This window comes from Littorina saxatilis, linkage group LG2, assembly GCF_037325665.1.
Source record: "Littorina saxatilis isolate snail1 linkage group LG2, US_GU_Lsax_2.0, whole genome shotgun sequence".
NCBI classification, from domain to species: domain Eukaryota; kingdom Metazoa; phylum Mollusca; class Gastropoda; order Littorinimorpha; family Littorinidae; genus Littorina; species Littorina saxatilis.
In genome coordinates this window covers 18,562,658-18,590,542 of record NC_090246.1, presented here as the reverse complement: position 1 = coordinate 18,590,542, position 27,885 = coordinate 18,562,658, and the positions used below count along the sequence as shown (strand labels likewise).

The following is a 27,885-nucleotide window of genomic DNA, read 5'->3' as shown; positions in this document are numbered from 1 at the left end:
CCATAAGTGCAGGTGGCTAATTACACCTAAACACACACACACCTTGGTAGCGCAACTCTTGTTACTGCTAGCAACGTACATGTATGTATGTATAAAATAAAATAAATTAAACAAATAACAAATAACAATAAAAAGATAGACAAATTTGGCAGACAAAAGCATGTGTTTTCTTCAACCAGAGATGCAAATGGCCAAATTATTCTCACTTTATGAACCTGTTCCATCAACTAATTTCACTAGAAATTGATAATAATGACTTGTATAGAATATAACACTGGACTGTGAGCTTTGAATTTACAACGCTAAAGTTCAACATTGCAATAAGTTTTACATTACCAAATTATGTTACGACTGGTCTGCTTTTGAACTCACAGGTAGTTGCATAGCAGTTATAGAGAAAGCAGAGAAAAACAGGTGAACATCAGGCAGGGGATGTGGCTATATACTTGGGAGGATAGTTGTCAATGCTACTATTTGTGCAAAGTTACCCAAGCATCATGGCTCTTGGTCAGCTTTTTTTTATGCTATGCACACAGATTTAGGCCATACACAAACATTGATATGATGGATTGAGGTAACCTAAATGACCCTATTTTTTTTTTGTTTTGCTGCCTCCTTGGCCCCCTAAACTTCTCAACCATTTGAGAGAAGAAAAGGTTCACAGACGGTGCTCCATATCCATGAAAAAATGAAATTTCATGATAAATTTTACTTTTTTATAATCATGTCACCCTGATCCAACATTTTGTGGGGCGTTTTTTTCTTTCTTGTTTAGCCTCCCCGATAGCTTGAACACCGAGATGTACGATTGTGCTTAATGCGCTACTCCGTTATAAGTCCAGTCACGATACCATGTTTGAGGCCAAGTTATCCTTGTAGCAGACGACACTTTTGAAAAACCCGGTACCATTCGTGTTTTTCCCGTTTTCTTCAACTGAATCGTTATATTTTACTACTGTTTAGTTTCATGAAATATAGGTACTTTCATGGATGGCACTTTGCTTTCACGCGACTCGATTCTGGCGTATCATTGTCCATCACAAGCAAAAAATGATCGAAGCAATAAATTCGCATTAGAAATATTAAACCTCCGTGCATTTCCGGCGGAGCAGAACGAGGCGCTAGTCACAACAAAATGGCAGGCCTGCATCCAAAGAATGATTCCAGACTGTCCTTAGAAATAAGGACTAAATCTGTTGAGCAAACACTAGTTCCACTGGTGACACAGGTAAGCACTTTGGTCTCTCGTTTAGCTTGGAGGGTTTTACCGTGTTGTTGGGCTTTGATCTTTGCTCATGCAATGTAAAGAATGCAGTTAGGGGCCGGCCTTTCTTATGTCACAGAGTGCTGTTGACATTTGAGTATTGTTGCTCTGCGTGTTATCTTCATAACTTCTCCTCGTCAAGAAAGCCGGTCTGGGCAATAGATGCTTGGTGTATGCACTCTGTGCGGGGAAGGATGTTGTGCATTATAAGGTCATCAGGCAAAGTCAAATTGGGAAGTTAGACTAGGAGTAGGGTCAGGAGCGGACATTTAAAAAAAGAGTAATTGAAAAACATTTTCTTTACTTGTAGATCTCTCACCTGCAGTTTGAAGAGGTTCCAAAAGTAAACAAGATGACTTTAATTTTGAATGCATACTTGTCCAAAATTAGTATTGCAAAGACAAAACAAAGTGTATAAGGACAAAGTCAGCACATACACAAGAAACACAAAGCAACACTTAACTTATTCACTAATTCAGTGATTCAGTCATGTGAAGTTACTGAATATTGTCTTACTTAGAATAGGAATACATTTGATGTTACAGCCCTGGGTTGAGGCCAGTAAAATATACAAACCATGCAAAGTTGTGCGCATGCGCAGTGACAGAATGAGAAAGCTGGTTCATGAGAAACTTCAGATCACGAAACTGGCACTCACAAGTAAGATAATATAAGATAAGAAAACTTTAATGTCCATTTTCATTTTACACAAACATGGAAATTTTTCTTGTGGCACCACATCGCATTTCTAAAAACACAAACAAAGACACGATAAAATTAAAAAAAGCTTAATCGAACATGTATAAATACACTACTAAGTACTTAGATCAACTTAGTAGCTCTTGAAATGACAGTTACTGAGTTAGTTCATATGATTCCACACTGTTTGGTCAGGGATGCATGACTGACAAGCAATGGAAGGACACATGAGCTTTGTTGTGGCGATGTCTTTTTTTATAAACTACTCAACTTTTTGTAATCACTTTTAAAAATAAAGACTAATAAAACACGAAAGGTATGTTTTGGTTTTTTTTCTTCTTCTTTTTTCCATCTTAACAAATTTTGAGTGGACTCTGTACGTTGTTGTATCAGATAACGACTCTGGTCAACCACCGAGAGAAGCCGCGTCTGTCAGAGAGGACCCAGTATGCCTTGGAGCGTGTGGGTCAAGCGGTCAACATGGCGGTGGGGCGTTTCGTGGCCGTGGGCGACTCCATTGTGGAGGACCACCCCGAGCTGAGACAAGAAATGGAGGAGGCATGTCATGAGGCCAGAAGTGCAGGTAAGCCTAAGGCTAAAGAGATGTCAAATTTTAACAAGTCGCGTAAGGCGAAATTACTACATTTAGTCAAGCTGTGGAACTCACAGAATGAAACTGAACACAGTCTGCATTTTTTCACAATGACCGTAGTCCGCCGCTTGTGCATAACGGAGTGAAACTGACGAGCCTGTTCAGCGCGGTAGTGGTTTCGCTGTGCTGCATAGCACGCTTTTCTGTACCTCTCTTCGTTTTAACTTTCTGAGCGTGTTTTTAATCCAAACATATCATATCTATATGTTTTTTGGAATCAGGGACTGGCAAGGAATAAGATGAAATTGTTTTTAAGTCGATTTCGGAAATTTAATTTTGATCATAGTTTTTATATTTTTAATTTTCAGAGCTTGTTTTTAATTCAAATATAGCATATTTATATGTTTTTGGAATCAGGAAATGATGTAGAATAAGATGAACGTAAATTTGGATCGTTTTATATAAAAAAAAAATTATTACAATTTTCAGATTTTTAATGACCAAAGTCATCAATTAATTTTTAAGCCACCAAGCTGAAATGCAATACCGAAGTCCGGCCTTCGTCGAAGATTGCTTTACACAAATTTCAATCAATTTGATTGAAAAATGAGGGTGTGACAGTGCCGCCTCAACTTTTACAAAAAGCCGGATATGACGTCATCAAAAGTATTTATCAAAAAAAAGAAAAAAACCTCCGGGGATATCATTCCCAGGAACTCTCATGTCAAATTTCATAAAGATCGGTCCAGTAGTTTGGTCTCAATCGCTCTACACACACACACACACACACACACACACACACACACACATGCACCACGACCCTCGTCTCGATTCCTCCCTCTATGTTAAAACATTTAGTCAAAACTTGACTAAATGTAAAAACCTGTTGTCCACTGAACTTTCTTCCAGACCAAACTATTTATAATTTATTTTTATTTTATTTTATTTTTTATTTTTTTATTGGGGTGGAGAGGGCTCAGACCTATATATTGCCTGACTAGATATGAATGCTTTTAAACCTGTATGGTGAAGCCTTAACTTGTGTTGCAAGGATATTTCAAAATAAAATACACCTGTTGTCCACTGACATGTTTTGTAGATTGAAGTGTATACCTGTTGTATATTATGGACATCTGAAAATAGGGATACTTTGATCAGTCTCATTCCTCAAAGTGTCATGTATAAAGCATTCTTCTTAGAATTATTAAACTAAATCGTGTCCATACTTTTATTGCTGATTCTTTGACTGTTTTTGATTATAGTTGGTCATAAAAAAAGAATATTATATGGAAAAAGGTTACATTTATTTTGGTGAAAGATCTGGGCTTTTTTTTTAAAACTGTTTCACATACATGTACCGGGACTGTTTGCTTACTTGATTGAGTTGCTATTCTCTGTGCTGCCAGGAGAGAACATTCAGCTTCAGACGGCAGTGGGGGGGCAGGCAGCAGAGGCATCAACCAGCAGTCGTGTTGCGGCGGACAAGACGGCCATGGTGCGGGCCGCACGCCAGTTGCTGTCGGCCATCACCAAAGTGCTGCTGCTGGCCGATCGCATCGTCATCAAGACGCTCATAGCTAGCAAAGACAGGGTGGGTACCACATTGAAAGATCATTTTCTGTGTGTTAAGTTCTTTTTCACCCTCATCTACTTTATAAGGTGTTGGGTGTGTAACCCAATAGGAAGATCCTTTTCTGTGTGTTATAGTTTTTTTCTCACCATTATCAACTGTATAAGTGTTGGTGTTTGTTTAAGCAGTATAAGTCTAGATTCTGATTTCCAATTTCTTTTCACCCCACTCTCCCTCTTTACTGAGTGGGTTGCATTGATGCTGATAAAATCTTAGTTCTACTTCTAGTTCAATAACTATAAAGGCATTTCATCCCAAGCTAATTATCACCCTATGAGGGTAAACTTTTCAGCATACAGGTATAAAACCAACGTGTGTTGTGCAGGTGTTGCATTGCCTTGCCCAGGTGGAAGGTGTGTCATCGTTCCAGGACTTCGTGGCCACCTTCAGTCAGTTCGGCAAACACATGGTGGAGCTGGCACACCTGTCTGGGGACCGACAGAATGTGAGTGAACTGCCTCCATTCATCTTTTTGTCTTGACTTTTATTTTTTTCAGCACACCTGTATTCTGTTAGTCGTTGTGTTAAAATGAGAGAGGAAAAAACTTATCTACCATGTTAAAACGACTAAGGAAGAGCAAACATCCATTAACTTTCAAAATCTCACTCAATCAGTGTTTGTTTTTATATATTTTTGTTTTTGTTTTTAGATAGTTATCGTGCAAAATTAGATGATGTACCCTCCTAAGGGCATTATGACAATAGCCAGTACTGGTACAGTGATTTGTTTACATATGGTTAACAATATATATAGTAGCGTACATACAAACCATTTGTATTTTAAAAAGTGAAAGCTATGTCATGATATTATAACGATTTTCATTTTCACAAGAGTTTGAAGGATTTGGGCAAATAAAACAAAGTTTTAACACAAGCTCCCTTTCTCCCTGTACATTCTTTTATGCACTACTTTTATTCAAATCATTGTGTCCATTGAATCTGCAGAATTTGTGCAATTTTCTCATGCTGAATTGTGTGCAGGACTTGAAGAGTGAGAAGCAGAAAGCCCAGATGGGTTCAGCACGGGCCATTTTGGAAAAATCAACTATGATGCTGCTGACTTCATGCAAGGTTATTATTTGTTCTTGCTGTGCATTGTGTGTGTGTGTGTGTGTGTGTGTGTGTGTGTGTGTGTGTTTAAGCGAGTGTGAGTTTGTGTGTGTGTGTGTGTGTGTGTTTGATTATTAAAGGCCAACATCTGCACACGCGGCAGATGTAACTCTATCTTCTCGTGCTGGCAAAGCTAAATTTAGCTCTGTGACCTTCTAATATTATAGCAAAGTTTTGTCTCCTGGAGACGGTTGTTTGCCTTTCACTTTTTTTAAACTGTAATGACCTGTTACTGTTTCAACAAATAGAAAGGCTTTCGGGTAGTGTTACACGTTTTTGAAATCCCTGTCAAATATCAACATAACCTTTACATGTGACGTGGATGGATGCATTCTTTATTTGGTGTTTAACGTCGGTTACAACCACGAAGGTTATATTGCGACGGGGAAAGGGGGGGGGGGGGGGGGGGGGATGGGATAGAGCCACTTGTTAATTGTTTCTTGTTCACAAAAGCACTAATCAAAAAATTGCTCCAGGGGCTTGCAACGTAGTACAATATATGACCTTACTGGGAGAATGCAAGTTTCCGGTACAAATGACTTAACATTTCTTACATACTGCTTGACTAAATTCTTTACAAACATTGACTATATTCTATACAAGAAACACTTAACAAGGGTAAAAGGAGAAACAGAATCCGTTAGTCGCCTCTTACGACATGCTGGGGAGCATCGGGTAAATTCTTCCCCCTAACCCGCGGGGGGTTTATGGATGCAAGTTTCCAAACACCTTGCATATGGTTTAAACAATATTTTATTCAGATGCAAGTCTACAAAGCCATGTAATGTAGAATATAATAAAAGAGCACAACAAGATAAACTTATGAATGTGCTTTTAGAGACAAAAGAATAAAGTGGTGGATGATATTATAAATTCAGCGTGCATATGTGAGTAACATGTATGTTTCAATGCCTGTAGACCTGCCTGCGACATCCAGAATGCCGCACAGCTCGCATGAACCGTGACGCTGTGTTCCTGCTGATCCGTAACGCACTGGACCTTGTGCAACACGTGGTCACCGACGGAGGTGCCATCACCAGCAATGGAAACATTTCGCCCACACTCAACGGGGACTCTGGAATAGGACTGTCATCCTTGCATCCAACAGCTAGTAGAGCTTTCAAAGAGCTGGAGGTGGGTTTGAGGGTGTTTTTCACCAAGCTTTGGTCTGTAAGTCTGATTAAAAAGAGCATCTTATTTGTATGACTGTGGTTTAAGCGACATTCCGGATATGGATGCCCATTGGGTGTAGTTCATGGGGATTTCGTCACATGAGCCGACTTCCTCTATTACATGATGCTAAAGATATGTCTCATCTGTCAAGGCAGTGTATGCGTTTAGATAGTGTATACAAGGTTAAATATTTTAATTTATTTAACAGTGACAGTACTCATTTGTAAAGTCTAGTTAATTGGGAACAGAAGAAGTTTTAATTTCTAGAGTTAAATGAAGAAAAGCAGATTCCTTCTGTCACGAGCAGCTACAAGTCATTGATGTTTTCATCATCAGTTTTTTGCATGTACATTCTTTGCAAAATGTAGGTCTCTTTAGGGGCTTATCTGTCTGTGTCTTTGTTGTCAGTAGTAGGATATGCGCGCGCCGAAATGGCTGCGATCTGCTGGCCGATGTGAATGCGTGATGTATTGTGTAAAAAAAATTCCATCTCACATGGCATAAATAAATCCGCCTTGAATATGTGCGCGATATAAATTGCATAAAATAAATAAATAAATCCCTGCGCTTAGAACTGTACCCACGGAATACGCGCGATATAAGCCTCATATTGATTGATTGATTGATTATCAGCTAATGTTCCATTTTATGTCCTTGCAGGAATTGATAGACATGGCGAGAGTCACAATGATTGATTCAACCGTAGAGGACAAACTGTGGAGCTCTTTTGAACTGGCCAAGGAAACAGTGGACGACTTTACAGATTCTCCATACACATCCCACGACAACAGAGAGAGGGTTTTGCAGCTCACAGAGAAGTTGCGCGATGAGCTGCAAGTGCTGCTTATGGTTGGACGTGCTCTGGTGAATACTTTTAATTTCACGTTTAGAATTGAACCGCCCTTTTTAAGACCCCCTGTTTAAGACCTCCCCTGTTTAAAGACCCCCTGTTTAAGACCTCCCCTGTTTAAGACCCCTGTTTAAGACCCCCTGTTTAAGACCTCCCCTGTTTAAGACCTCCCCTGTTTTAAGACCTCCCCTGTTTAAGACCTCCCCTGTTTAAGACCTCCCCTGTTTAAAACCTCCCCTGTTTAAGACCTCCCCTGTTTAAGACCTCCCCTGTTTAAGACCCCCTGTTTAAGACCTTCCCTGTTTAAGACCTCCCCTGTTTAAGATCTCCCCTGTTTAAGACCTCCCCTGTTTAAGACCCCCTGTTTAAGACCTTCCCTGTTTAAGACCTCCCCTGTTTAAGACCTTGATATTTCAGATTTTCTTTTCCCTCTCTTTTAAGACCCCTTCCTTTTAAAGACCTGATTTTCTCAGATTTTGTTTGGTCTTAAAAGGGGAGGGTCTTAAAAGAGTTGGTAGACCTTGTGTAATCTGTATATGGTTGTTTTTTTCTCTGCAGAATGCCAAAGATGCAGTTGCACCAACACAAGATCTGGAAACAGCTATCCTCAAGACTATGGATATGTGCAAATCTTTACGTAAACAGGTAAACAATGCCTTTGCCTATAGTTTTGTGTGTGTGTGTGTGTATGTCTTTTTATGCTGTATGTCTGCATGTCTGGGAGCAGGCACCTGTGTGTGTGTGCTTGTGCATCAATGTGTGTGTGTGTATTAGTGTGTGTGTTGGTGTATCAGTGTGTGTGTGTCAGTGTGTGCATTTGTGTATCAATGTGTCATTGTGTGTGTGTGTATTAGTGTGTGTGTTGGTGTATCAGTGTGTGTGTGTGTCAGTGTGTGCGTTTGTGTATCAATGTGTGTGTGTGTATTAGTGTGTGTGTTGGTGTATCAGTGTGTGTGTGTCAGTGTGTGCGTTTGTGTATCAATGTGTGTGTGTGTGTATTAGTGTGTGTGTTGGTGTATCAGTGTGTGTGTGTCAGTGTGTGCGTTTGTGTATCAATGTGTGTGTCAGTGTGTGCGTTTGTGTATCAATGTGTGTGTGTGTTGGTGTATCAGTGTGTGTGTGTGTCAGTGTGTGCGTTTGTGTATCAATGTGTGTGTATTAGTGTGTGTGTTTGTGTATCAATGTGTGTGTCAGTGTGTGTGTATCAGTGTGTGTGTTGGTGCATCAATGTGTGTATTAGTGTGTGTGTTTGTGTATCAATGTGTGTATTAGTGTGTGTGTTTGTGTATCAATGTGTGTGTGTGTTGGTGTATCAGTGTGTCAGTGTGTGTGTTTGTGTATCAATGTGTGTGTGCGTTAGGTTGTGCTGATGTGCATGTGCTTGACCAGTATTGATGTCATCGTCTACTATGTTTATGCTACGCCCTTGTGTGCCTCACATTCAAAGCATCATATATGGAGACAGGTTTCTTCAGTGTGTCATTTTCACCTCAGTGTCTTATAGATATTTGATTTTTCTTTTCACTCTGATGGTGGCCACTAATCATGTCAGGAACCATCTAGTTGCAAAGGGTAAATGCCTTAGAAGTGACATCAACTTCTAAAAGAAGAGCAATTGTTTAAGATACAAGTGCAGGGGCCATGAACCTCACAGGGGGGAATTCGGTTTATTGCTAAAATACTCTCCCTATTTTCAGTTACTGGAGTCAGCTATGGAGCAAGCCTCGGAGCTGTTTCGTCGTAACGAAGACCATGAGTTGCTGTCGGGCCTGAGGGCAGCAGGACTGGGAGGGGAGGTGCAGCACGCAGAACAGCTGACTGTGCAGTTTGCCGAACACCAGGAACAGTTGGAAGAGGTGGGTTTTTCCATGATGTATCAGTGGGTGAGGATTGGGTCGGAGATAGTGGGGGTAAGGCAAGGTGCAGTGCATAGTTCAGCTGATTTGAAAGTTGGCAAAAAACAGAGGACATGGAAAACAAGTACATGTACTGTCCTTGAAGGAGTCAGGACACCCCCGTCCCCCACTGAGAGGCAGTGAAAACAAAACAGGCCATCAAAGCCTAGGCGTCTGCACTGACCTATATTCAGGGGACAGAACTCAGATGAAAACAATGAGGTCATTGTATTTGCTTTGGGTCACAGATGACTCGGGCGTAATGTACACAGTATATACTAGAATGTGTCGGCGGCGGATCCCCTCTTGTGTTGAAGGTAAAACCTTAATTTTTTGCTAGGATCGTGTGTCCTTCTCTTCCAAGGTACACACCAAATTTCAGCTCAATGGGCTGATAAACACCAGAGATCTGAGTGCGGACACTGGGACAAACTGACAACTGGACAGAGTGAATCCTATTCATATACACCCCCATTTACACGAGAAAAAAAGTCAGAAGAGGTTGTTATGTTTGTGGCATGAGGGAAATGTTACTGCCTGGCAAGCAGTTATCTGTGTGCAGTTTTGATATTAATTATTGTGATGCTGTATAACATTTGTGTTGACCCACTAGTCTTTCCTTACCTTTGCCTTTCTCTGTTTCAACTCTAGTCTATCTGCCTGCTTATCTTTCATCCCCATTGCTGCCTCTTTCCAAGTTCCTTACTTGTTTCTGCTGGTATGTATACTGCTGCGAAATTTGTTTAAGATAAGGGAAATGTAGCTTTGTGCAGTTCACCAAATCTGCCTTCAATAGAACAAGCACAAGAAAAGCTGTATGCTACTGTTGCAGATGATTGAGTGTTACTTTTATCACTAATATGTCTTGATTACATTGCAGGTGTGCAAGTTATTTCGTCACATGGCCAGCTCAGAGCCCCTGGTCATCACTGCTGACCACAACGAGTCCTTCATACACAGTCTGGGACCTATGGTCAGTCCCCTTTGTCCTCAGCTTTTATCATAATGCCAAGAGACAAACGTTCAATGTTTCTGATTCCCTGACCAACCCTATTTTTTTTCTCCCGACCCCAGGACTTTTTTTGTTGGCCCTTCAACATTGCATTGTAAGTTCAGACCTTTTATTCATGCTACCTGATCAAGGTTGGATTACCATTATGTGTTATCTCAAAAGTATTTCATTCTCCATGTTCAATTCCCTTAATGTTTAAAGGTAAACTTTTACCTCACCGACAACAGTATTTCTTTTTGTTGACAGATATTATTTGCAGCTCAAACATTAGCACAGTACCCAAACAGCAAGATCGCCCGTGAAAATCTGGAGGTGTTTGCGGATGCATGGGAGTCACAGATCAATGACCTTTCCATTCTAGTCAAGGAAGTCAATGATGTGTGTCAAGGTCGGGGAGAGAAGGTCGTCTATTTGTCGCTGCCACGCCCTGGGGTGAGTGTTTCGCGATTTTGCGCACCTGGGAGTTGATGAAGTGGGCTAGATTACTTCCAATGTACTTCAGATTAAGTTTCACTTTTAGCTTTTTATTACAACTACAAATTAATGAAACGGGTTCAAAATGCTTTGTTAACTTTTACTGCTTGTGACAGGCTTTTAGGTACCTAATTACAATCTTGCAAATGTTTGGCAAGCAAATCACATAAGCAACGCACATTTACACAGACGTGCATGATTGTGATAACTTGCTTTGATTCTGATAACAGCCTGGTAATGATGAGTATGCTCTCTCACAAAAGAGATCAGAATTTTAGCACTTACTCGACGATTCAGATGTTAATTAAAAGACATGAATATATATTAAATGTAACCTTTTTTAAGCACTGTTTGATACAATTAAGCTTTAAAGTTCAGACCTCTAGTAGAAATCTGAAAATTGTTTGATATTGTTGTGAGTGCCAAGTCCATCTGGTAAAAGTGAACATGATAGGACAGGTTTCTTTTGTAAGAGAGTATACATGTATTCCCAATCCCTGGCACTTCATACACGTATTTGTCTTACCATCATCACAGATGCAAACTCCTCCCGTAAGTAAAGGTCGTTTTTGATATGTGAGATTTCCGTTCTTGTTAAAACGCACCTTGCTTTCCTGTTACTCTTTGTTGTCTGTTAGAATGTACCACTCTTCATAGTTCAATTTGACCATGCTGTTGTGTCAGTGTCTTCACTTCAGTTGTGCATCACCTTTCAATAATTAAGTCTTGATTGTATGAATCTTTGTGCATCTTTTGTTAACAGATTTTCTTGTTTGTTAATTTCTCCTTGTGGACATTTTCAACTCACTGATTTCAGATGTTTTTAAAACTGTAATTTCTCTTCTACTTCATAATTGTTTTCCAGACCTTTTTTTCTAAACAATTAATAGTTCCGAGGATCTATGACTTTTGTCAAGTTTAATATCTAACTGAACTTTCCTGGAATTCGAAGCACTCTGCTCACAATTCTTGTCTTTCGTTGTTGTTCTTCCTGTAAACCTTATTGTAAAAGTTGAAAATTACAACAGTTTGAAATACATGTAGTATCAAAACAAACAAGACAATTAGATCAGCTGCTGCATGAACTAGAATGGCTATTCAGCTCCCTAAGGCTGCTGAGAGTTGTCGATATAGTTCAAATATCTGGCTGATTTACTTCATTTTTTCTCAAGGCCTGACATTCAAAGTAGACAGTTTTGTATTTATTTGGCAACAAGTCATGATGGCTGCTTTAGGCTCAGTCGTAGCTTTTCAATTTTATGTTCCTGATGATTTATTTTTTGCTTTGACTTATTTTATTTTTTTCAAATCATGCCTGTACTCTCCACTCGTGACAAAGAATAAAACTTTGTTTGTTTTTTCCTGTCATAGTTCCCAGGCTCTGCCCCGTTCAAATTTTGTTCACAGTCTTAAAAACATAGTGTACTGGTAGCGGTCAATTTAGGAGTAAAACAACAAAGTGAATTGGTAGCTATCATTTTAAGTAATTCCTTTTTTTCTCTCGTTGTTGGGGGGGGGGGGGGGGGGGCGAGAGAAGGACTATGGAAGCGATTGTGAAGGGATAAATGGGACTGGGAAGTGAAGAGAAGGGTTCATTCATTCATTGATGTTGTCAACACTGTAGTAATTCTGTGCACTTTTTGTCCTCTCCTGGGGTCATGTTTTGTTTTTTTGGGGCGACAATAATGACACATAAAATACAACATCTGGACTTAAAAGTATTGAATTTTTTTAAGTATGTAAGTGCAGTTAAGATAGGCTGATTATAGTTTTAAAAAAGAAAACCAAATAACCAGTACCTTTGATTGGTTCTAGCCAACTGTGTGGGTGGTCTCCGGAGAGAAACAGCAGCAGAAGCTCTTTTTGGTTCAGGAGCGTATGTTTCAGACCATAGACTTATGGAAGAATTAAGTTTCTGTGAAAGCGATTGAAACTCAGTAATTTCTTTTGCGCATATGTAAGTTGTAACTATCGTGTATTGGTAAGTGTGTCTGGTTATGAAACTGTGTCCCTCTTGCACATTTCTACTTGTCAATTGTTAATGTACTTGTACAGGTAGGTAAGTATGATTGTTCTTGTCAGGCTTGCTGTCAGTAATTGATTGTTTGGCTGAAAGCATGCAACAACTTGCAGATTTACTGTATTTCGAATGTCTGCAGCTGCTTTCTTTTACACGGGAATGTCTTGGAGAATAATTACAATTAAGTGCCTGAAGTTCAAGTTGGAATTGAAACATATCTCTGTCTGTAAAGGATTGATGAATGTTTTCAAACAAAGCATAAATAATTATTTTAGTTTTTCTAAGGTTTACCTCTGATTCTATTGTTTTCTTTTTAATTTAAAAACAAAATCCTCTTTTTTATTTTATTTTGTAGTTACTTTTAGTCACTTTGGAATTTGACGAGGGTTGGGCAAGGGGTGCTGAACAAGGATACATGGGGGGAAAATGGTTGTATGTTTGAAATGAAACTATGAATTATGAAGAGTTGAAAGCATTGTGCTGTGCTCTTTTGTAGAAACACGGAACACAGTCAAGAGGACTCAAACCAGTCAAGCTGGATGCTGAGGTAATTTTTTGTTTTTGTTTTGTTTTTGAAAGAGCTGCTGATATTCATGTCCAGTCTGTCTGTTCTGTTATCATGGACTTGTGATAAGTTCAATATATAATATAATGGTGTATTAGTATTCATCCTACTTTGCTGCATTTTGCCATATATATTGCGTAATGTAAGATGTCTTCTCAGTCTCCGTTCAGGAAACCTTTACAGGTCTGGATAATTTTTCCTTTCCTTTTATTTAATCAGTTTGATTCTTACTTGTTCCTGGTAATAAGGGTCATATCTTCATTGAATTTATATGAGGAGATTATTTTGTTAACATCACCAGTATCGGTATTGACGCTAATTGATTTTTCTTCAGAGCAAAGAACAGTAGCAGCAGCAACACACATTTTCACATTATAGAACAGAGCTAGTCAATTTCAAATCCCTGCAGGTAGCATAAGTAGCAGTACGGTGGGACCCCTGTCAATATAACACTTACCTCGACAGTACTATTCTTGCACATTATCTATTATAGGCCGAAAAAATTGGACAAAACGCTGAGTGGGTACAATTATCTCCCATAACCATGCGCCACCGTGGATCCCAAGCACTGTCCGAGTGCTTCCCCCTTACAGGATGTAGGTGGCGCGTCCTCTTTCTTTTTTCGCGCGTGTCAGACCGGCTGTGTTTCTGCTACGCTCCCGGATTATTTTGGACTAAGAGGCTTCTTTTCTGTGTGGACTATCACCTGTTGGATTATTGTGTGTTATTCCACTTCTGGCTTGAGGCTACGTTGTGTTTCCTTCAACTTGTGCCTCCGTTTTTGTGTGGCGGACTCGGCGTGCCTCCCGTCCTACTTCGTGGTGACCGGTCGTCTGCTTCTCGTTTCGCCGCATTCACTTGAGTATTGACCTAAATTTTCTTTGAATTTTGTTAATTCTCGGTCTTTAAGGGTACGTACAGGGCGAGGTAGGATGTCTCGTCCTGTTTTGGGCTCTGGTTCTACGGAACCAGAGTCTGCCGGGGGCAACCCTTCTCCGGGCGCCCAGCGTCATGTTTTACGCACGGAGAAGGGGATCTTTCGGCGCTCCGACTCTCCCTCCCCAAACGCTTTGCGTTTGCGGCGAGGGAGGGCGGAGAAAGCCTGTTTGAGCAAGCTCAATGCGAGCTTGCTCAAACAGGCTGGGCTTGAGCCTGGGACTTCGGGCGGGGCTGCGCCGTCGAAGGTTCGGGGAAGGTCGAGGGGAAAGAAAAAGCTTCTTTCTCCTTCTCCTTCAGTGGAACAAGCTTCCCCCCCTTCGACGCCGTTGTCCGGCCCTCAGTCTCAGGCTTCAGCTCCTCCCGGTTTCGAGCCTGGGGGGAAGGTTTCCTTCTCCTCCCTGGCTCGAATCCGGGGGCAGGTCGATTCCCAACCCTCTTTGGGGGTTGGTGAATCCGATCTAGGGGCTACTGGAGAGACTCAGGTTTTGACAGCCAACGGCCATACCACGTTGTAAACACCGGTTCTCGTCCGACCACCGAAGTTAAGCAACGTCGGGCCCGGTTAGTACTTGGATGGGTGACCGCCTGGGAACACCGGGTGCAGTTGGCATTAAAATCTTCCTTTTCCGGTGCCTCTCCTGTGCCCTCCTCGGTTTCCACCGCTGTGGAAGCCAGGAGGGACACGGGTCCTCCTCTGAACTCCCTCGCTGGGTCGTCTGCTGCTGTTTCGACAGTAGTTTCGGCCTCCTGGGGGGGGAGATCGGAGGAGATGACGGGGTCTCTGAATTCCCTCCCCGCTGGGGTTGGGATGCGAATTGACCCCGTTCAGGGCGGTCCTGTGGGGGCAGGGGTTTCAGGCTTCGTGCCTACGACCACTGCTACTACGGTTCCCTCTGACGTCCGTGTGACTGGTGGCTGTCCCTCTATGAAACGCTTCGGCCGACTAGTTACTGGACGTGGAGGTGTTCGACAGAACGTGGTACTTCTGTCGAATGGTCAGGGCGACGGGAACATTGTTTCTGTTGCTCAGACCGACACCTCCGACCGGACCGTCTTGACCCCACGCCATTCCTTAGCGTCTGGTGTTCGGGTGACGGATGGTCCGGACCAAGGGTCCGGAACGTTCCAGGCTTACGGGTCGGGATCGAACCGGACCCACGGGTCCCGACTGGACTTGACCTCCGGGTTTGGTCCGGACGGGACCCATGGTACGGGACCGTACCGGACCTTAGGGTCCGGTGCGGGACAGTACCTCTGGCCCTTGCCGGACCCCCGGACCTACGGGTCCGGATGGTACGGTACGGGACCAGTGGTTCGGTCGGGACCGGACCACCCGACCACCTCTGTTGGTCTGGGTGGTCTGGCACCGAACCGGAACACACCGGACCACCGGACCTACGGGTCCGGATGGTACGGTACCGGACCAGTGGTCCGGTCGGGGCCGGACCACTCGACCACCTCTGTTGGTCCGGGTGGTCTGGCACCGAACCGGACCATGCCGGACCTACGGGTCCGGATGGTACGGTATGTCCACGTCCGACCGAGCCACCCGAACACTTCTGTGGGTACGGATGGTTCGGTACCGAACGGGACCTCCGGATGCTACGGGACCGGACCGAACCTACGGGTTCGGATGGTCCGGTACCGGACCAGTGGTCCGGTCCGAACCGGACCACCCGACCACCTCTGTTGGTCCGGATGGTCTGTCACCGAACCGGGCCATACCGGACCTACGGGTCCGGATGGTACGGTAGGTCCACGTCCGGACCGAACCACCCGAACACTTCTGTGGGTACGGATGGTTCGGTGCCGTACGGGACCGCCGGATGGTACGGGACCGGACCACAGGACCGGAACACCGGACCACCCTATCGGATCGGTCCGGACCACCCGACCACCTCTGTTGGTCCGGATGGTCTGGCACCGAACCGGACCTACGGGTCCGGATGGTACGGTATGTCCACGTCCGGACCGAGCCGCCCGAACACTTCTGTGGGTACGGGTGGTTCGGTGCCGAACGGGACCTCCGGATGGTGCGGGACCGGACCGGACCTACGGGTCTGGATGGTCCGGTGCTGGACCGGTGGTCCGGTCCGGACCGGACCACCCGACCACCTCTGTTGGTCCGGATGGTCTTGCGCCGGACCATACCGGACCATCGGACTTACGGGTCCGGATGGTACGGTGTGTCCACGTCCGGACCGAACCACCCGAACACTTCTGTGGGTACGGATGGTTCGGTGCCGAACGGGACCTCCGGATGGTACGGGACCGGACCGGAACACCGGACCACCCTACCGGACCGGTCTGGACCACCTCTGTTGGTCCGGATGGTCTGGCACCGAACCGGACCTACGGGTCCGGATGGTACGGTACGTCCACGCCCGGACCGAGCCACCCGAACACTTCTGTGCGTACGGATGGTTCGGTGCCGAACAGGACCTCCGGATGGTACCGGACCTACGGGTCCGGACCTACGGGTCCGGATGGCCCGGTGTCGGACCACCCGACCACCTCTGTTGGTCTGGATGGTCTGGCACCGAACCGGTACGGTATGTCCACGTCCGGACCTAACCACCCGAACACTTCTGTGGGTACGATGGTTCGGTGCCGAACGGGACCTCCGGATGGTACGGCTCCGGACCGGAACACCGGACCACCCTACCGGACCGGATCGGCACCCCCGACCGGACCGGACCGGACCATTTCTTTTCTGATCAGACCCGATGGGTTCCTGTTCAGTCTATAAATGGCGGGGGTTCGTTGGCTGGGCTGACCCAACAGTCGCAGGGTTGTTGTTTTTCTCCCCCTTCGGCTGCTGGAGACGTTTCGTCTTTGGGGCAGGGGTCTTCGCGGCCTCTTGCTTCTGTGGGCGTTTCTTCACAGCCTGCTTCATCGCTTTCGGCTCTTCCCCCTCAAGCTCCCTACACTCCTGCTTTTGAGGAGTTGTCGGGAAGTGAAGAGGAGAGTGAGTCGGAGGACGATAGGGAGGAGGATCAGGGTCGCCCTGAGGTTAACACTGATCCTCTACCCTTGCCGGTTTCTGATGGAACTTCCGAAGCTATGCTTCGTACTTTGCAACAGTACATGACAGACATCACGCGGCGTCTTGACGTCACGGATGCCTCTCTTAAGCGTCTGTCGTCTAGTGTTGACACACAGGACCTGGACCCGGGGTCTGAGGACGAGAGGCAGGAGGCTCGTCCTCGCACAGCTAGAAGGACGTTTGAACAGTTTCAGGACGTCCTTCCCTGAGACGCCCTCTCGTCCTTTGAGTCCGCTTCGGCCCGGGCGCGGGAGGCTCACGCCGCGTCTGCCGGCGGCTCGTTTTATGAACGATCCGTCCGCCGGCAATTCGCGTTCCACCCTAGTCTTAGTGCCACGGTGGAAGCGGCAGCACATCGCCTGAGGAGTACAGATTCACGTGCAAACGCGACCTATGTTCCTCGGGAGGACGCGGGTTCAGTGCCATGCTTTCCTTCGGGAGGCGCACCTCCACTGTTTCCTCGTGTCCAATCTGTTTCGTCCCTCCCTTTTCCCTTTGACTCTCGAACTCTCACTTTCCAGACTTCGAGTGTTTAGGGTGGGGCTGACGGTGATGTGTTCGTTGGGGAGGTGCCTTCGGTCAAGAAGGTGGAACTGAGCTCTGCTTCGTTCCACAATCTTGAGGCCACCGTTTCTTCCACAGTCGAGGCCCAATCACAGGCCTTGACATGGATGAGCACGCTGTCCACACTGTTGGACCCTCCCGATCGGGCAGAGTCCGATTCCACTCGGGTCCTTGTCACGGTTCGAGTGGATCGGGCTTTGCATGCCGTGCGATCGTGCGTGACGTCTGCGGCAGAATTGGCCATTGGAACACGGGTCCACTTTATTGGCCCTGTTCCGTGATCATTTTCTGCCTACTTCTATAGTGCCTCCGGATATGAGGAAGAGTCTGAGGAACACGTTTCCTCAGCCTTCTTCCCTCTTTCATCCGGACACTGTTCGTTCTGTGGTGGAGTCCACACGCCAGAGGAACACTGATTCTCTGATGGTTGGCCTCGCTGCTTCGGAGACGGCGGCGGGGAGTAAGAGAAGTGCTACAGTCACCTCCAGCTCCCAGCCTCAGAAGAAGAAGAAGAAGAAGAAGCCAGTTTCACTGCCTCCTTCTTCCTCCTCTTAGGTGCCTGTTGCGTTCCCAAGCAAGACGAAGGGTGCTCAGACAGGTAAGGGGAAGCAGCACCACCAGGGGGGGTGGTCGCAAGCCTGCGCCTGCCCGCCAGCAGAATTTTCAGTGAGTCCCGGCCCTACGTTGACGCCCCCTCAAGTTGCCCCTCTTTCGTCCGTCGGTTCCCTTTTTCGGGCCCGCGGCATGTGGGGCAGACTGGTCTCCAACCAGTTTTTCTTGAGGGTGGTGTGGTCGGGGTTTTCTCTACCGCTGTCGTCACAACCTCCATTGTCCGCTCTACCCTGGACGTTCCCCCCTCCTCGAGACCCTGCCAGATGGCAGGCTCTTCAGGACGAGGTGAACTCGTTGGTCGAGAAGAAGGCGGTCTACCCCCTTTCTCAGCCTTCTCCAGGGTTCTGCTCCCGCCTGTTCACCGTCCCCAAAAAGGACGGCCGGTTCAGGCCGGTGTTGGACCTCTCCACCTTGAACTTGTACCTTCACAGGTGCAAGTTCAAGATGGAAACCCCTTCGTCGGTCCGGTTGGCCATCCGGCCAAACGATTGGGCCATGTCTGGGACCTCCAGGATGCTTACTTCCACATCCTGGTGGCCCCGGGGTACCGACATCTGCTCCGGTTCGTTTGGGAGGGCACAGTGTTCGAGTTTCAGGCCCTCCCATTCGGCCTGTCCTTGGCCCCTCTGATTTTCAACGGGGACAACAACACCACATGCTTAGCTTACCTTCGCCACCAGGGGGGCACCAATTCTCGGTCCCTCTCCCTGTTGGCGGAGGAGATTCTGCTCTGGTGCCAGACCAATCAGGTCCGGATGTCAGTCCAGTTCGTTCCGGGGAAACTGAACGCCCTGGTCGACATTCTCAGTCGGGGCGATCAGGTTCTCTCCACAGAATGGACCATCGCTCACAACGTTCTACAGCGTCTGTGGGCAAGGTGGGACCGTCCTCTGATCGATCGGTTCGCAACTCGATTCAGCGCTCGGCTTCCCAGGTACGTCAGCCCCTTTCGAGACATGAATGCGTTCCACTTGGACGCATTCACTCTCTTGTGGAGGCTCCTCGATGCTTACACCTATCCCCCGACATCTCTGATTCCGAGGGTGCTGGCAAAATATCTGCAGGAACGACCAAGACTGATTTTGGTCGCGCCTTACTGGCCAACAGCTCTGTGGTTTCCAGATCTTCGCGGTCTCACCCACGTAGACCCTCTACCTCTGGATCTGGACGGGGGAGGTCTGCTCCAGCCTCGATCATGCCTCCCTCATCCACGTCCAGAGAGTCTGTGCTTGACCGCATGGCTCTTGTGCGCTCCAAACTGCTTGCACTAGGATTGCACAAGAGTTCAGTAGAGTTTTTCTTGAACGCTAAGAGGCGATCAACTAATCAGCTCTACGACTTACGCTGGAGAGCTTGGGCCACCTTCGCCTTGTCCAAGGGGATAAAGCCGCTTTATCCCTCAACACAGGACTTGGCCAACTTCCTGGTGGAAGTGTATCAAAAGAAGAGTCTTTCTTCTAAGACTCTTCTTGGATACAGACCTGCCATCGCTTCCACGATTGCGGCCGCTACTGGTCGCAGACCTGAACACTTGATCAGGTCCTCCCTCATCGCTAATGTCCTTTCGGGTATTAGCAATGCAGCGGTGTCTAAACCTCGGGTTTCATTTCCCAAGGGGGATGTTTTTCTGGTCCTCAAACTCCTGCGTAGCAATGAGTTTGAACCCCTGGCAGGCATCAGTATCAAGTTGCTGATTTTTAAGACTAATTGTTCCTCATCGCTTTAGCCACTTGCCGTAGACTCAGTGGTATTCAAGCTTTGAGTGGCCTGGACTTTGACATTGAGTTCACCACACAGCAGTGGTTGCCAGCATGGTCACGTCAGTCTAAGGTATGTTTCTTGGGTATATTTTCTTGTACGGTAGTACTGTTCGAAAATTGCCTGGGTATCTTAATCCTTGGATTTAAGTGATTTTGATTAAGGAGTTTAATACTCTACATATCACCCTCACACCACTCTGGTATTCTGTGCAAGAATAGTACTGTCGAGGTAAGTGTTATATTGACTGTAAGGCTTCTTTTTAAGCCTACTGTCTATATGATACTTACCGAGACAGTACTATTAGAGTTTCCCTCCCTCCTCCCCTCTTGATATGTTATGGGCTTTTTGAGGGTCTGCAGCTCATAAAGAAAGAGGACGCGCCACCTACATCCTGTAAGGGGGAAGCACTCGGACAGTGCTTGGGATCCACGGTGGCGCATGGTTATGGGAGATAATTGTACCCACTCAGCGTTTTGTCCAATTTTTTCGGCCTATAATAGATAATGTGCAAGAATAGTACTGTCTCGGTAAGTATCATATAGACAGTAGGCTTAAAAAGAAGCCTTACAGTTTAAAGACCTAAAAAAAAACCTGAAAATCAGATCTTAAAACGGAGGGATTCTTAAAACGGAGGTAAATTTTAATATGTTGTGAAGAGAAAATCTGAAACAGCAAGTTCTTAAAATGGGGGAGTGCCCCCCGCGGGTAAGGGGGAGTCCCATATTAGTTGGGACAAGAAAGAATTTACCCGATGCTCCCCAGCATGTCGTAAGAGGCGACTAACGGATTCTGTTTCTCCTTTTTCCCTTGTTAAGTGTTTCTTGTATAGAATATAGTCAATGTTTGTAAAGATTTTAGTCAAGCAGTATGTAAGAAATGTTAAGTCCTTTGTACTGGAAACTTGCATTCTCCCAGTAAGGTCATACATTGTACTACGTTGCAAGCCCCTGGAGCAAATTTTTCATTAGTGCTTTTGTGAACAAGAAACAATTGACAAGTGGCTCTATCCCATCACCCCCCTTCCCTCCGTCGCGATATAACCTTGAACGGTTCAAAACGACGTTAAACACCAAATAAAGAAAGAATGGGGGAGTGTTAAATTAGGGAGTCTAAGGTACGAATGTTCAGTACTTTACTGTTGTACGTTCTTACGTGTTATGTTGTATGTTGTCTGATACTGTGATATATGCATACACCACACCTGAATTTATCTTTTTGAGAAAATAAAGTTTTCTCTGTCTTTAAAAGAGGGGTTCCACTGTATGAGCACATTAGAGTCATGAGCTTTACCCTGTTTGTGTGCAACAGGAGCAAGCCAAAATCGCCAAGCTGGGTCTGGAGATGAAACTCATCACCTCTGAGATGGAGGCGGAGGCAGACAAGTGGGCAGAGCCAGACAATGCCGTCGTCCGCCGGGCCAAAAACATGGCTGCCATGGCCTTCTCCATGTATCTGTTCACGAGGGGGGAAGGGCGCCTACACACCACACACGACCTGTTTCTCCAGGCCGAGTTCTTTGCTGAGGAGGGGAACAAGTTGTACAGAACCGTCAAGGACTTCTCTTCCAGGGTCAGTGCTGGTGTTGGTCCTTGTCTTTTGTATGTTTAAACAGGTTTTTATTCAGATTGTACAAATAACAATACCACATACAATCAATTAAACAAATGGAGCACAACAAGCTATGCTTACGAGCGTGCTCTTTAATACAATGATAATATCTGATTTGGCGGACGAATACATGTACAAAATTCTGTCAGCTAACGATTAGAGGATTGTCTTTTGTTGTGTTTCTGCCTTTAGCTTTGTGTTATTTTTAGCAGTATGTGGCATGTTTCTACCAAGCGTTGAAATTGGAGGGCGTAGGTTGCAGTGTGTGTACCAAAGTTGTTTTTTTCTTTTTCTTTTACACGTTTTTAATTCTTTTTGGTACACGACTTCAACATCAGACAGCAACATCAAATAACATCAACCATACAAAACTATGCATCTTCAAGAAAAGAAAAAAAATTTAATTAAAAATTAAAAATAAAACAACAAAAAAAAGTAAACAAAAAAAAGGGTGTACCAAAGTTTGAAACTGGAGGAAAGTAGTTGGACAAAATCTTTATTAAGATTGAAATGTTTCAGAACCTTACCGTTCTTGTTTTTTGATTCTTGATTTTGGAATGTTAGCAGTCCATCTGTTTTAGGATTTTTATCTTTACACAGAGAGGAAAATATTTGTTGAGTAGGATTTTTATCTTTACACAGAGAGGAAAATATTTGTTGAGTAGGATTTTTATCTTTACACAGAGAGGAAAATATTTGTTGAGTAGGATTTTTATCTTTACACAGAGAGGAAAATATTTGTTGAGTAGGATTTTTATCTTTACACAGAGAGGAAAATATTTGTTGAGTAGGATTTTTATCTTTACACAGAGAGGAAAATATTTCTTGAGTAGGATTTTTATCTTTACACAGAGAGGAAAATATTTCTTGAGTAGGATTTTTATCTTTACACAGAGAGGAAAATATTTCTTGAGTAGGATTTTTGATGCATGATGTGCTTCTCTTCAGGTTCCATCCTGTGCGTCGAAGGACGAGCTGCTAGCGTACGTTGACCGGGTTCCCTCCCTGTGTCACCAGCTTCACGTCACCCTCAAGACACCCACCTTTGGCAAGAGTGCTACCTTCAACAAGGTTTGTTCCATGAAAGAAAGTTTTTAAATCTGCTACTTATGGAGAAAAAACGGTGATACATTTGCTGACAAAGATTTTTTTTCGGGGGGGGGAGTATGTGAAAGAATTTGTGGCATATTAATAATAAAACATTCTTTTATAGCGCTGTTCACCGCCGAATGGCAGTCTCATGGCGCTTTACATTAGACATTAAAATTTAACATTTTACATAAAAAGTTTTCTCGTAAGAAATAATATACAAGCATTAAAAACAATTCATAGACAACGTTGTTCAGGCTTTAAATGGTATTTAATGCTTTGGGAACTCAGATTCTTTTCTGTTGCTTTGCTTTGTTCTTTGTCCATGCCATTTTTCATGTGCTTTTTTCCCTCCCTCTCTCTCTCTCTCTCTCTCTCTCTCTCTCTCTCTCTCTCTCTCTCTCTCTCTCTCTCTCTCTTTTGTTCATCTTCAAGTCACTACCTCTTCCTATGCTTCATCTGCTCCCCGTGTGCATAATACTGGTTACTATTTTCATTCCATATATATGGTTTGCAGTATCTATCTGACTTGGTATTAGACGAATTCCGGAAATAACTCTGTCGGGTTTGTATGGGTTGTGAAAGAGTGAATGCCCTTGCTTTTAGTGAGACAAACAATTGACGGGCCAGTCACTAGCGAGGGGTGTGTCTGAAACACCAGGACAAGGAGCATGTATGGATGGTTTGTCTCACTAAAAGCAAGGGTATTCACTCTTTCACAACCCAATCAAACCGAACAGAGTTATTTCTCAACATGATTTATTTAGTGTCTCATGATGTTGCTTGGCCTTGTTACAACAGGTGGACAGCGCTATCCAGGAGACGAAAAACCTGATGAATATTATCGCCAAAGTGGTCACCACCTGCTTCATCTGCGCTACAAAGGTATGCTTATAAAATGTCCAGCACCCTCTATCTAGGTCGCTCTTGTGTCTAGCCAGCAGGGTTTGAGAATCAGTGTACTTTTGTTTTACGGTTGGTAGACTGCTCATTTTCAACATCTCATCTTTCAATCACAGTTCTTGACTCGTGATTTGTACAATTTCCCTTTACCATTGACAAAGCAAACACAAACAGAAATGCACAAACAAGGACTGGGTGGCCGAGTGGTAACGCACTTGCGCTCGGAAGCGAGAGGTTGCGAGTTCGACCCTGGGTCAGGGCGTTAGCAATTTTCTCCCCCCTTTCCTAACCTAGGTGGTGGGTTCAAGTGCTAGTCTTTCGGATGAGACGAAAAACCGAGGTCCCTTCGTGTACACTACATTGGGGTGTGCACGTTAAAGATCCCACGATTGACAAAAGGGTCTTTCCTGGCAAAATTGGTTAGGCATAGATAAAAAATGTCCACCAAAATACCCGTGTGAATTGGAATAATAGGCCGTGAAAAGTAGGAGTTGCGCCGAAATGGCTGCGATCTGCTCGTCGATGTGAATGCGTGATGTATTGTGTAAAAATAAATTCCATCTCACACGGCATAAATAGATCCCTGCGCCTTGAGTCTGAGTCTGGAGATACGCGCGCGATATAAGACTTCATATAACATAGCAAACAAAAGGACGTGACAACAATAAGGTGAAGGTTTGAATGTTTGTTTCTGAGTATTAACTGACTAATTTCTTTTATTTCTAGGCTTTTTTCAGTACAGTATCTAGTGAACTCTATATCTCCAGCTATATTTAAACACTGCATGACTTTCATTTATTCCTCAGTACAACATTGACTACCGCACATCTCCAGTGCCTCCAGGTCAGCGACGAAGCAGAGGGGGGAGCGGTAGTTACGATTTTAGATCCAGCGGCAGTGAGAACGAACTGAGCTACAGTGGACCCTCGGATGGATTGTATCGCACCTCCTCCATGAACAAACCTTTCACGTTGGACAAGACAGGATGAGTCGACACCGAGTCGCCATGACGTCTGTGTTGAGCGGCCTTTGACTTTTTACTATGACTTGGAAGAACTTGAGTCTGGCCTGTGATTACTGAGACGCAGGATCTAGGAAACAAAGGGGCGTCAGCGCTCTAAATGTAGACTACAACAGTTCCTGAGCGTTATACGGAACCATTCTCTTGACACCTGAACAAATATGAAGCATTCACAGCTAACTGCTAAAACACAGACTGGTTTTCCAGCAGCTTCAAGATTCCAGCGTGAACGAAGTAAGGAGGTAAGAGTTCGGATAGATTGTTCAAAGTGATTGTCCCACTTATTTTTCAATTTCAACAAGAGGAAAAATCACTGAGCAAAGCTTGATACTGCAGGATAGAATCAACAGATTTTGTTTTAATTATTGTCTAAACATCGTGTTGAGTAGGGCCTTTTCTTGACATGCTAACTCAGGATTATTTATTATCTGTAGTTGCTCGATCGTGAACTCACTTTCATCGCCAAACCCGTCGCGATATAACCTTGAACGGTTGAAAACGACGTTAAACACCAAATAAAGAAAGATTCATCGCCAAACAATCACATCAGTTCAAGCACTCTCAGTCTCACTCAATCAGTATCATTCACTGACCACTGACTCGTAACAATCATCATTACTGGTATAAGAATCATCATTATTGGTAATTGTTGTGGTCATTGCTGGAAATAACATCTCATCATCTGGCTATGTAATCAGTTGGTGTTTTTTCCCTCCATTTGGCCCCAACGTTTTTTGACTTTGTACGTGCTACAAGTTTCATGATTTTGCTTAAATACTCTTATTTTCATTTTCAGGCATTGAAAAATGTAGTCTTGTCAGTATTCTGAGGCTGTGTGTTTTGAAGATATGAAAGCTGTGCAACTGTTTCTTTGCCGAAAACTTGTCAACACCAGATGATTTATTTTGCCTGTATTTTGAGTGACTGTTGTCAAATTATTCATCCTGAGACACAAAACTATTTTTGAAGATGTCAGTGTTCATTGTGATGGTCATCTTTCCAGAGGCAAAATAAGATACATCACTCATCGTACCTGGTTCCTTCATCAAGGGTACTGTTTCAATGTGACTGTGAGCGAGGATTCTCATCAATGTACAGTATTCATTGAATATGGTTGCAAGGTTATTATTAGCTCTTCTTATTTTTAGCACTGGAGTGATTTTCAGATCCAGTGCATGTGATTGCCTTGCAAGATGTTGTCACAGGGCAGATTTTTGTTTTATAACAAGAGGTACAGATCTGAGTTAAGATTTCTGAATAAAGACTTTTTTGTTGTGGTATAAAGCAGTGGAGAAAAGAATGGTGAACAGGAGTCACCAAATAATCACTCTTTGTAAGAGAGAAGTTCGCATTCAACTTTGTAATTTTTTGGCGTGACACAAACACAATATTTTGAGTGTGTTTTTTTGTAGCTGAGTGCCAAAGGGGTTTGAGTTGTATTAATTATTGTGTGGCAAGAGAGTTTTTTTCTCTCCTCGATGTGTGGTGCTATGGTTGGTTACTAACTGGATTGTGTTGCTGCTAACAGCTGCTATTGAAAGCAGTTTTATGGCTGGCCTACTGTGACTACTTTTGTGACTGGTAGCGTTTGCTGGGCGAGATAATTTGAATGCTGCAAAGACCTGAAAGGTTCAGTAGGTGGTGTGAATTTGCATGGTGGAGATACAAAGGAGTTCGTACCTCATGTACGTGTGCTTGGTTTTCTCTGGTATATATACAGTAGTACCTGCGATGAAAGGACACCCTTGGGACCAGCCAAAAGTGTCCCTACATTGCAGGTGGCCTGTCGTGACAGGTATACTTTGGTAGAGATGATAGACAAAGAGACAACGGGTGTCCTTTGTTGGGAGGTGTCCTCTCATCGGAGGGGCCTCTTTAGTCAAGCAGTATGTAAGAAATGTCAAGTCCTTTGTACTGGAAACTTGCATTCTCCCAGTAAGGTCATATATTGTACTACGTTGCAAGCCCCTGGAGCAAATTTTTGATTAAATAACATATTCTTACTACAACTCACATAAATAGCATTAACTTCAGTTTGATGCGTTAGACATTGAAGCACTGACCCTGGTAACAGGGGGAGATAACTCCCAAAACAAAACAAACCCTTGACAACGGGTCCCGGGAGTTACCTCCCCCCACCGGCTGCCCGCGCATGCGCTGGACATACTGCCGGTATAGTCATTTCCCTTCTTCAACACGCTAGCGAATAGACGTGTTTGCACTCTGGCTGTTTTCTTCAGCCGCTGGCCTGCCACGGTAGGCCGTTGACCCTTTGAAGTCTGAACGCTTCTTGCCTCTACTACGGTGAGATCTTTCTTGTTTATCTTGTTTTGCCTTGCCGCCATTTGCAAAGTGTATTTTGTTGGGGAACTTGACTCTAACTTGTCGGAGTTTCTTGTTCTTCTCAACTTGGCTTATAACGGTCAGGGCACTGTTAGCTGGTGCCGGCCGCCATTTGCATTTTGTAATTGTTGTTGAAATTTTGCACTTCGTCTTACGAAGTTTTTCTGTTCGTCAACTTGGCGCTTTCAGGTAGGAGCACCGTTGTTTAGGTGCCTGCCTTCTTTTGCTTGATTATTTTTGGGTTGTGAAACTTTTTGCTCCGATTTCTGGGGTCTTTTGTTGTCTCAACCTACTGTAGGCAGAGCGCTGTGTTACAAGCGCATGCCGCCATTTGCATTTTTGTTTTGTCTGCCGGTTGCGGAACTTTTGACTCCGATTTCTGGAGTTTTTTGTTACTTCAACCTAGTGTAGGCAGTGCCCGGTGTTACGGGTGCATGCCGCCATTTGCATTTTAGAATTTTGTATTATTTTTGCGAAATTTTCTCGTTGTGACTTGTCATTTCGATGGCGGACAAGGGGAAGAGCTCTGCCAAGCAGGTACCCGTGGGGTCGCCGCTGGGCAGTTCTGGGTCTGCGTCTTTGTCTAAAAGTAAATCTAAGAAGTCGCGTTCGAAAGATAAAGATAAAGTTTCGCCGGCGAAACGACCTCTGGTCAGTGTGTTTGATCCGGTGAGCAAGGAGTCGTTGCGTGTTTCGATTGATCCTCCTGCTAGCA

The 27,885-nt window shown here is 44.4% G+C and overlaps 1 protein-coding gene and 1 non-coding gene across 3 annotated transcripts; both read left to right on the top strand.

Moving 5' to 3' along the window:
• The first annotated feature begins 1,130 nt into the window (after positions 1-1,130).
• LOC138958401 (alpha-catulin-like) lies at positions 1,131-26,455 on the top strand. Of its 2 annotated transcripts, XM_070329540.1 has the most exons (17): positions 1,131-1,228; positions 2,357-2,546; positions 3,962-4,146; positions 4,511-4,630; positions 5,167-5,256; positions 6,214-6,429; positions 7,129-7,332; positions 7,877-7,963; positions 9,016-9,174; positions 10,094-10,186; positions 10,472-10,657; positions 11,237-11,251; positions 13,216-13,266; positions 21,515-21,775; positions 22,763-22,885; positions 23,705-23,788; positions 24,613-26,455. In XM_070329540.1, exons 1-17 carry the CDS (start codon positions 1,136-1,138, stop codon positions 24,793-24,795), a joined length of 2,340 nt encoding a protein of 779 aa, XP_070185641.1. In that variant the 5' UTR covers positions 1,131-1,135; the 3' UTR covers positions 24,796-26,455. The 2 variants fall into 2 exon arrangements, with proteins under 2 accessions (XP_070185641.1, XP_070185642.1); XM_070329541.1 differs by lacking the exon at positions 11,237-11,251.
• On the top strand, positions 14,715-14,833 carry LOC138960575 (5S ribosomal RNA). Its single transcript, XR_011454049.1, has one exon. It is a non-coding gene; the product is annotated as a 5S ribosomal RNA (ribosomal RNA).
• Positions 26,456-27,885: the final 1,430 nt, after the last annotated feature.

What these genes read in the sequence shown, in the direction of transcription:
- LOC138958401 (XM_070329540.1), top strand. Translation starts at nt 1,136, where the DNA reads ATGGCAGGCCTGCATCCAAAGAATGATTCCAGACTGTCCTTAGAAATA. An exon ending in TCATGAGGCCAGAAGTGCAG is followed by an intron (nt 2,547 to 3,961) that starts GTAAGCCTAAGG and finishes CTGTGCTGCCAG; the next exon opens with GAGAGAACATTCAGCTTCAG. An exon ending in GCTTCATCTGCGCTACAAAG is followed by an intron (nt 23,789 to 24,612) that starts GTATGCTTATAA and finishes TTTATTCCTCAG; the next exon opens with TACAACATTGACTACCGCAC.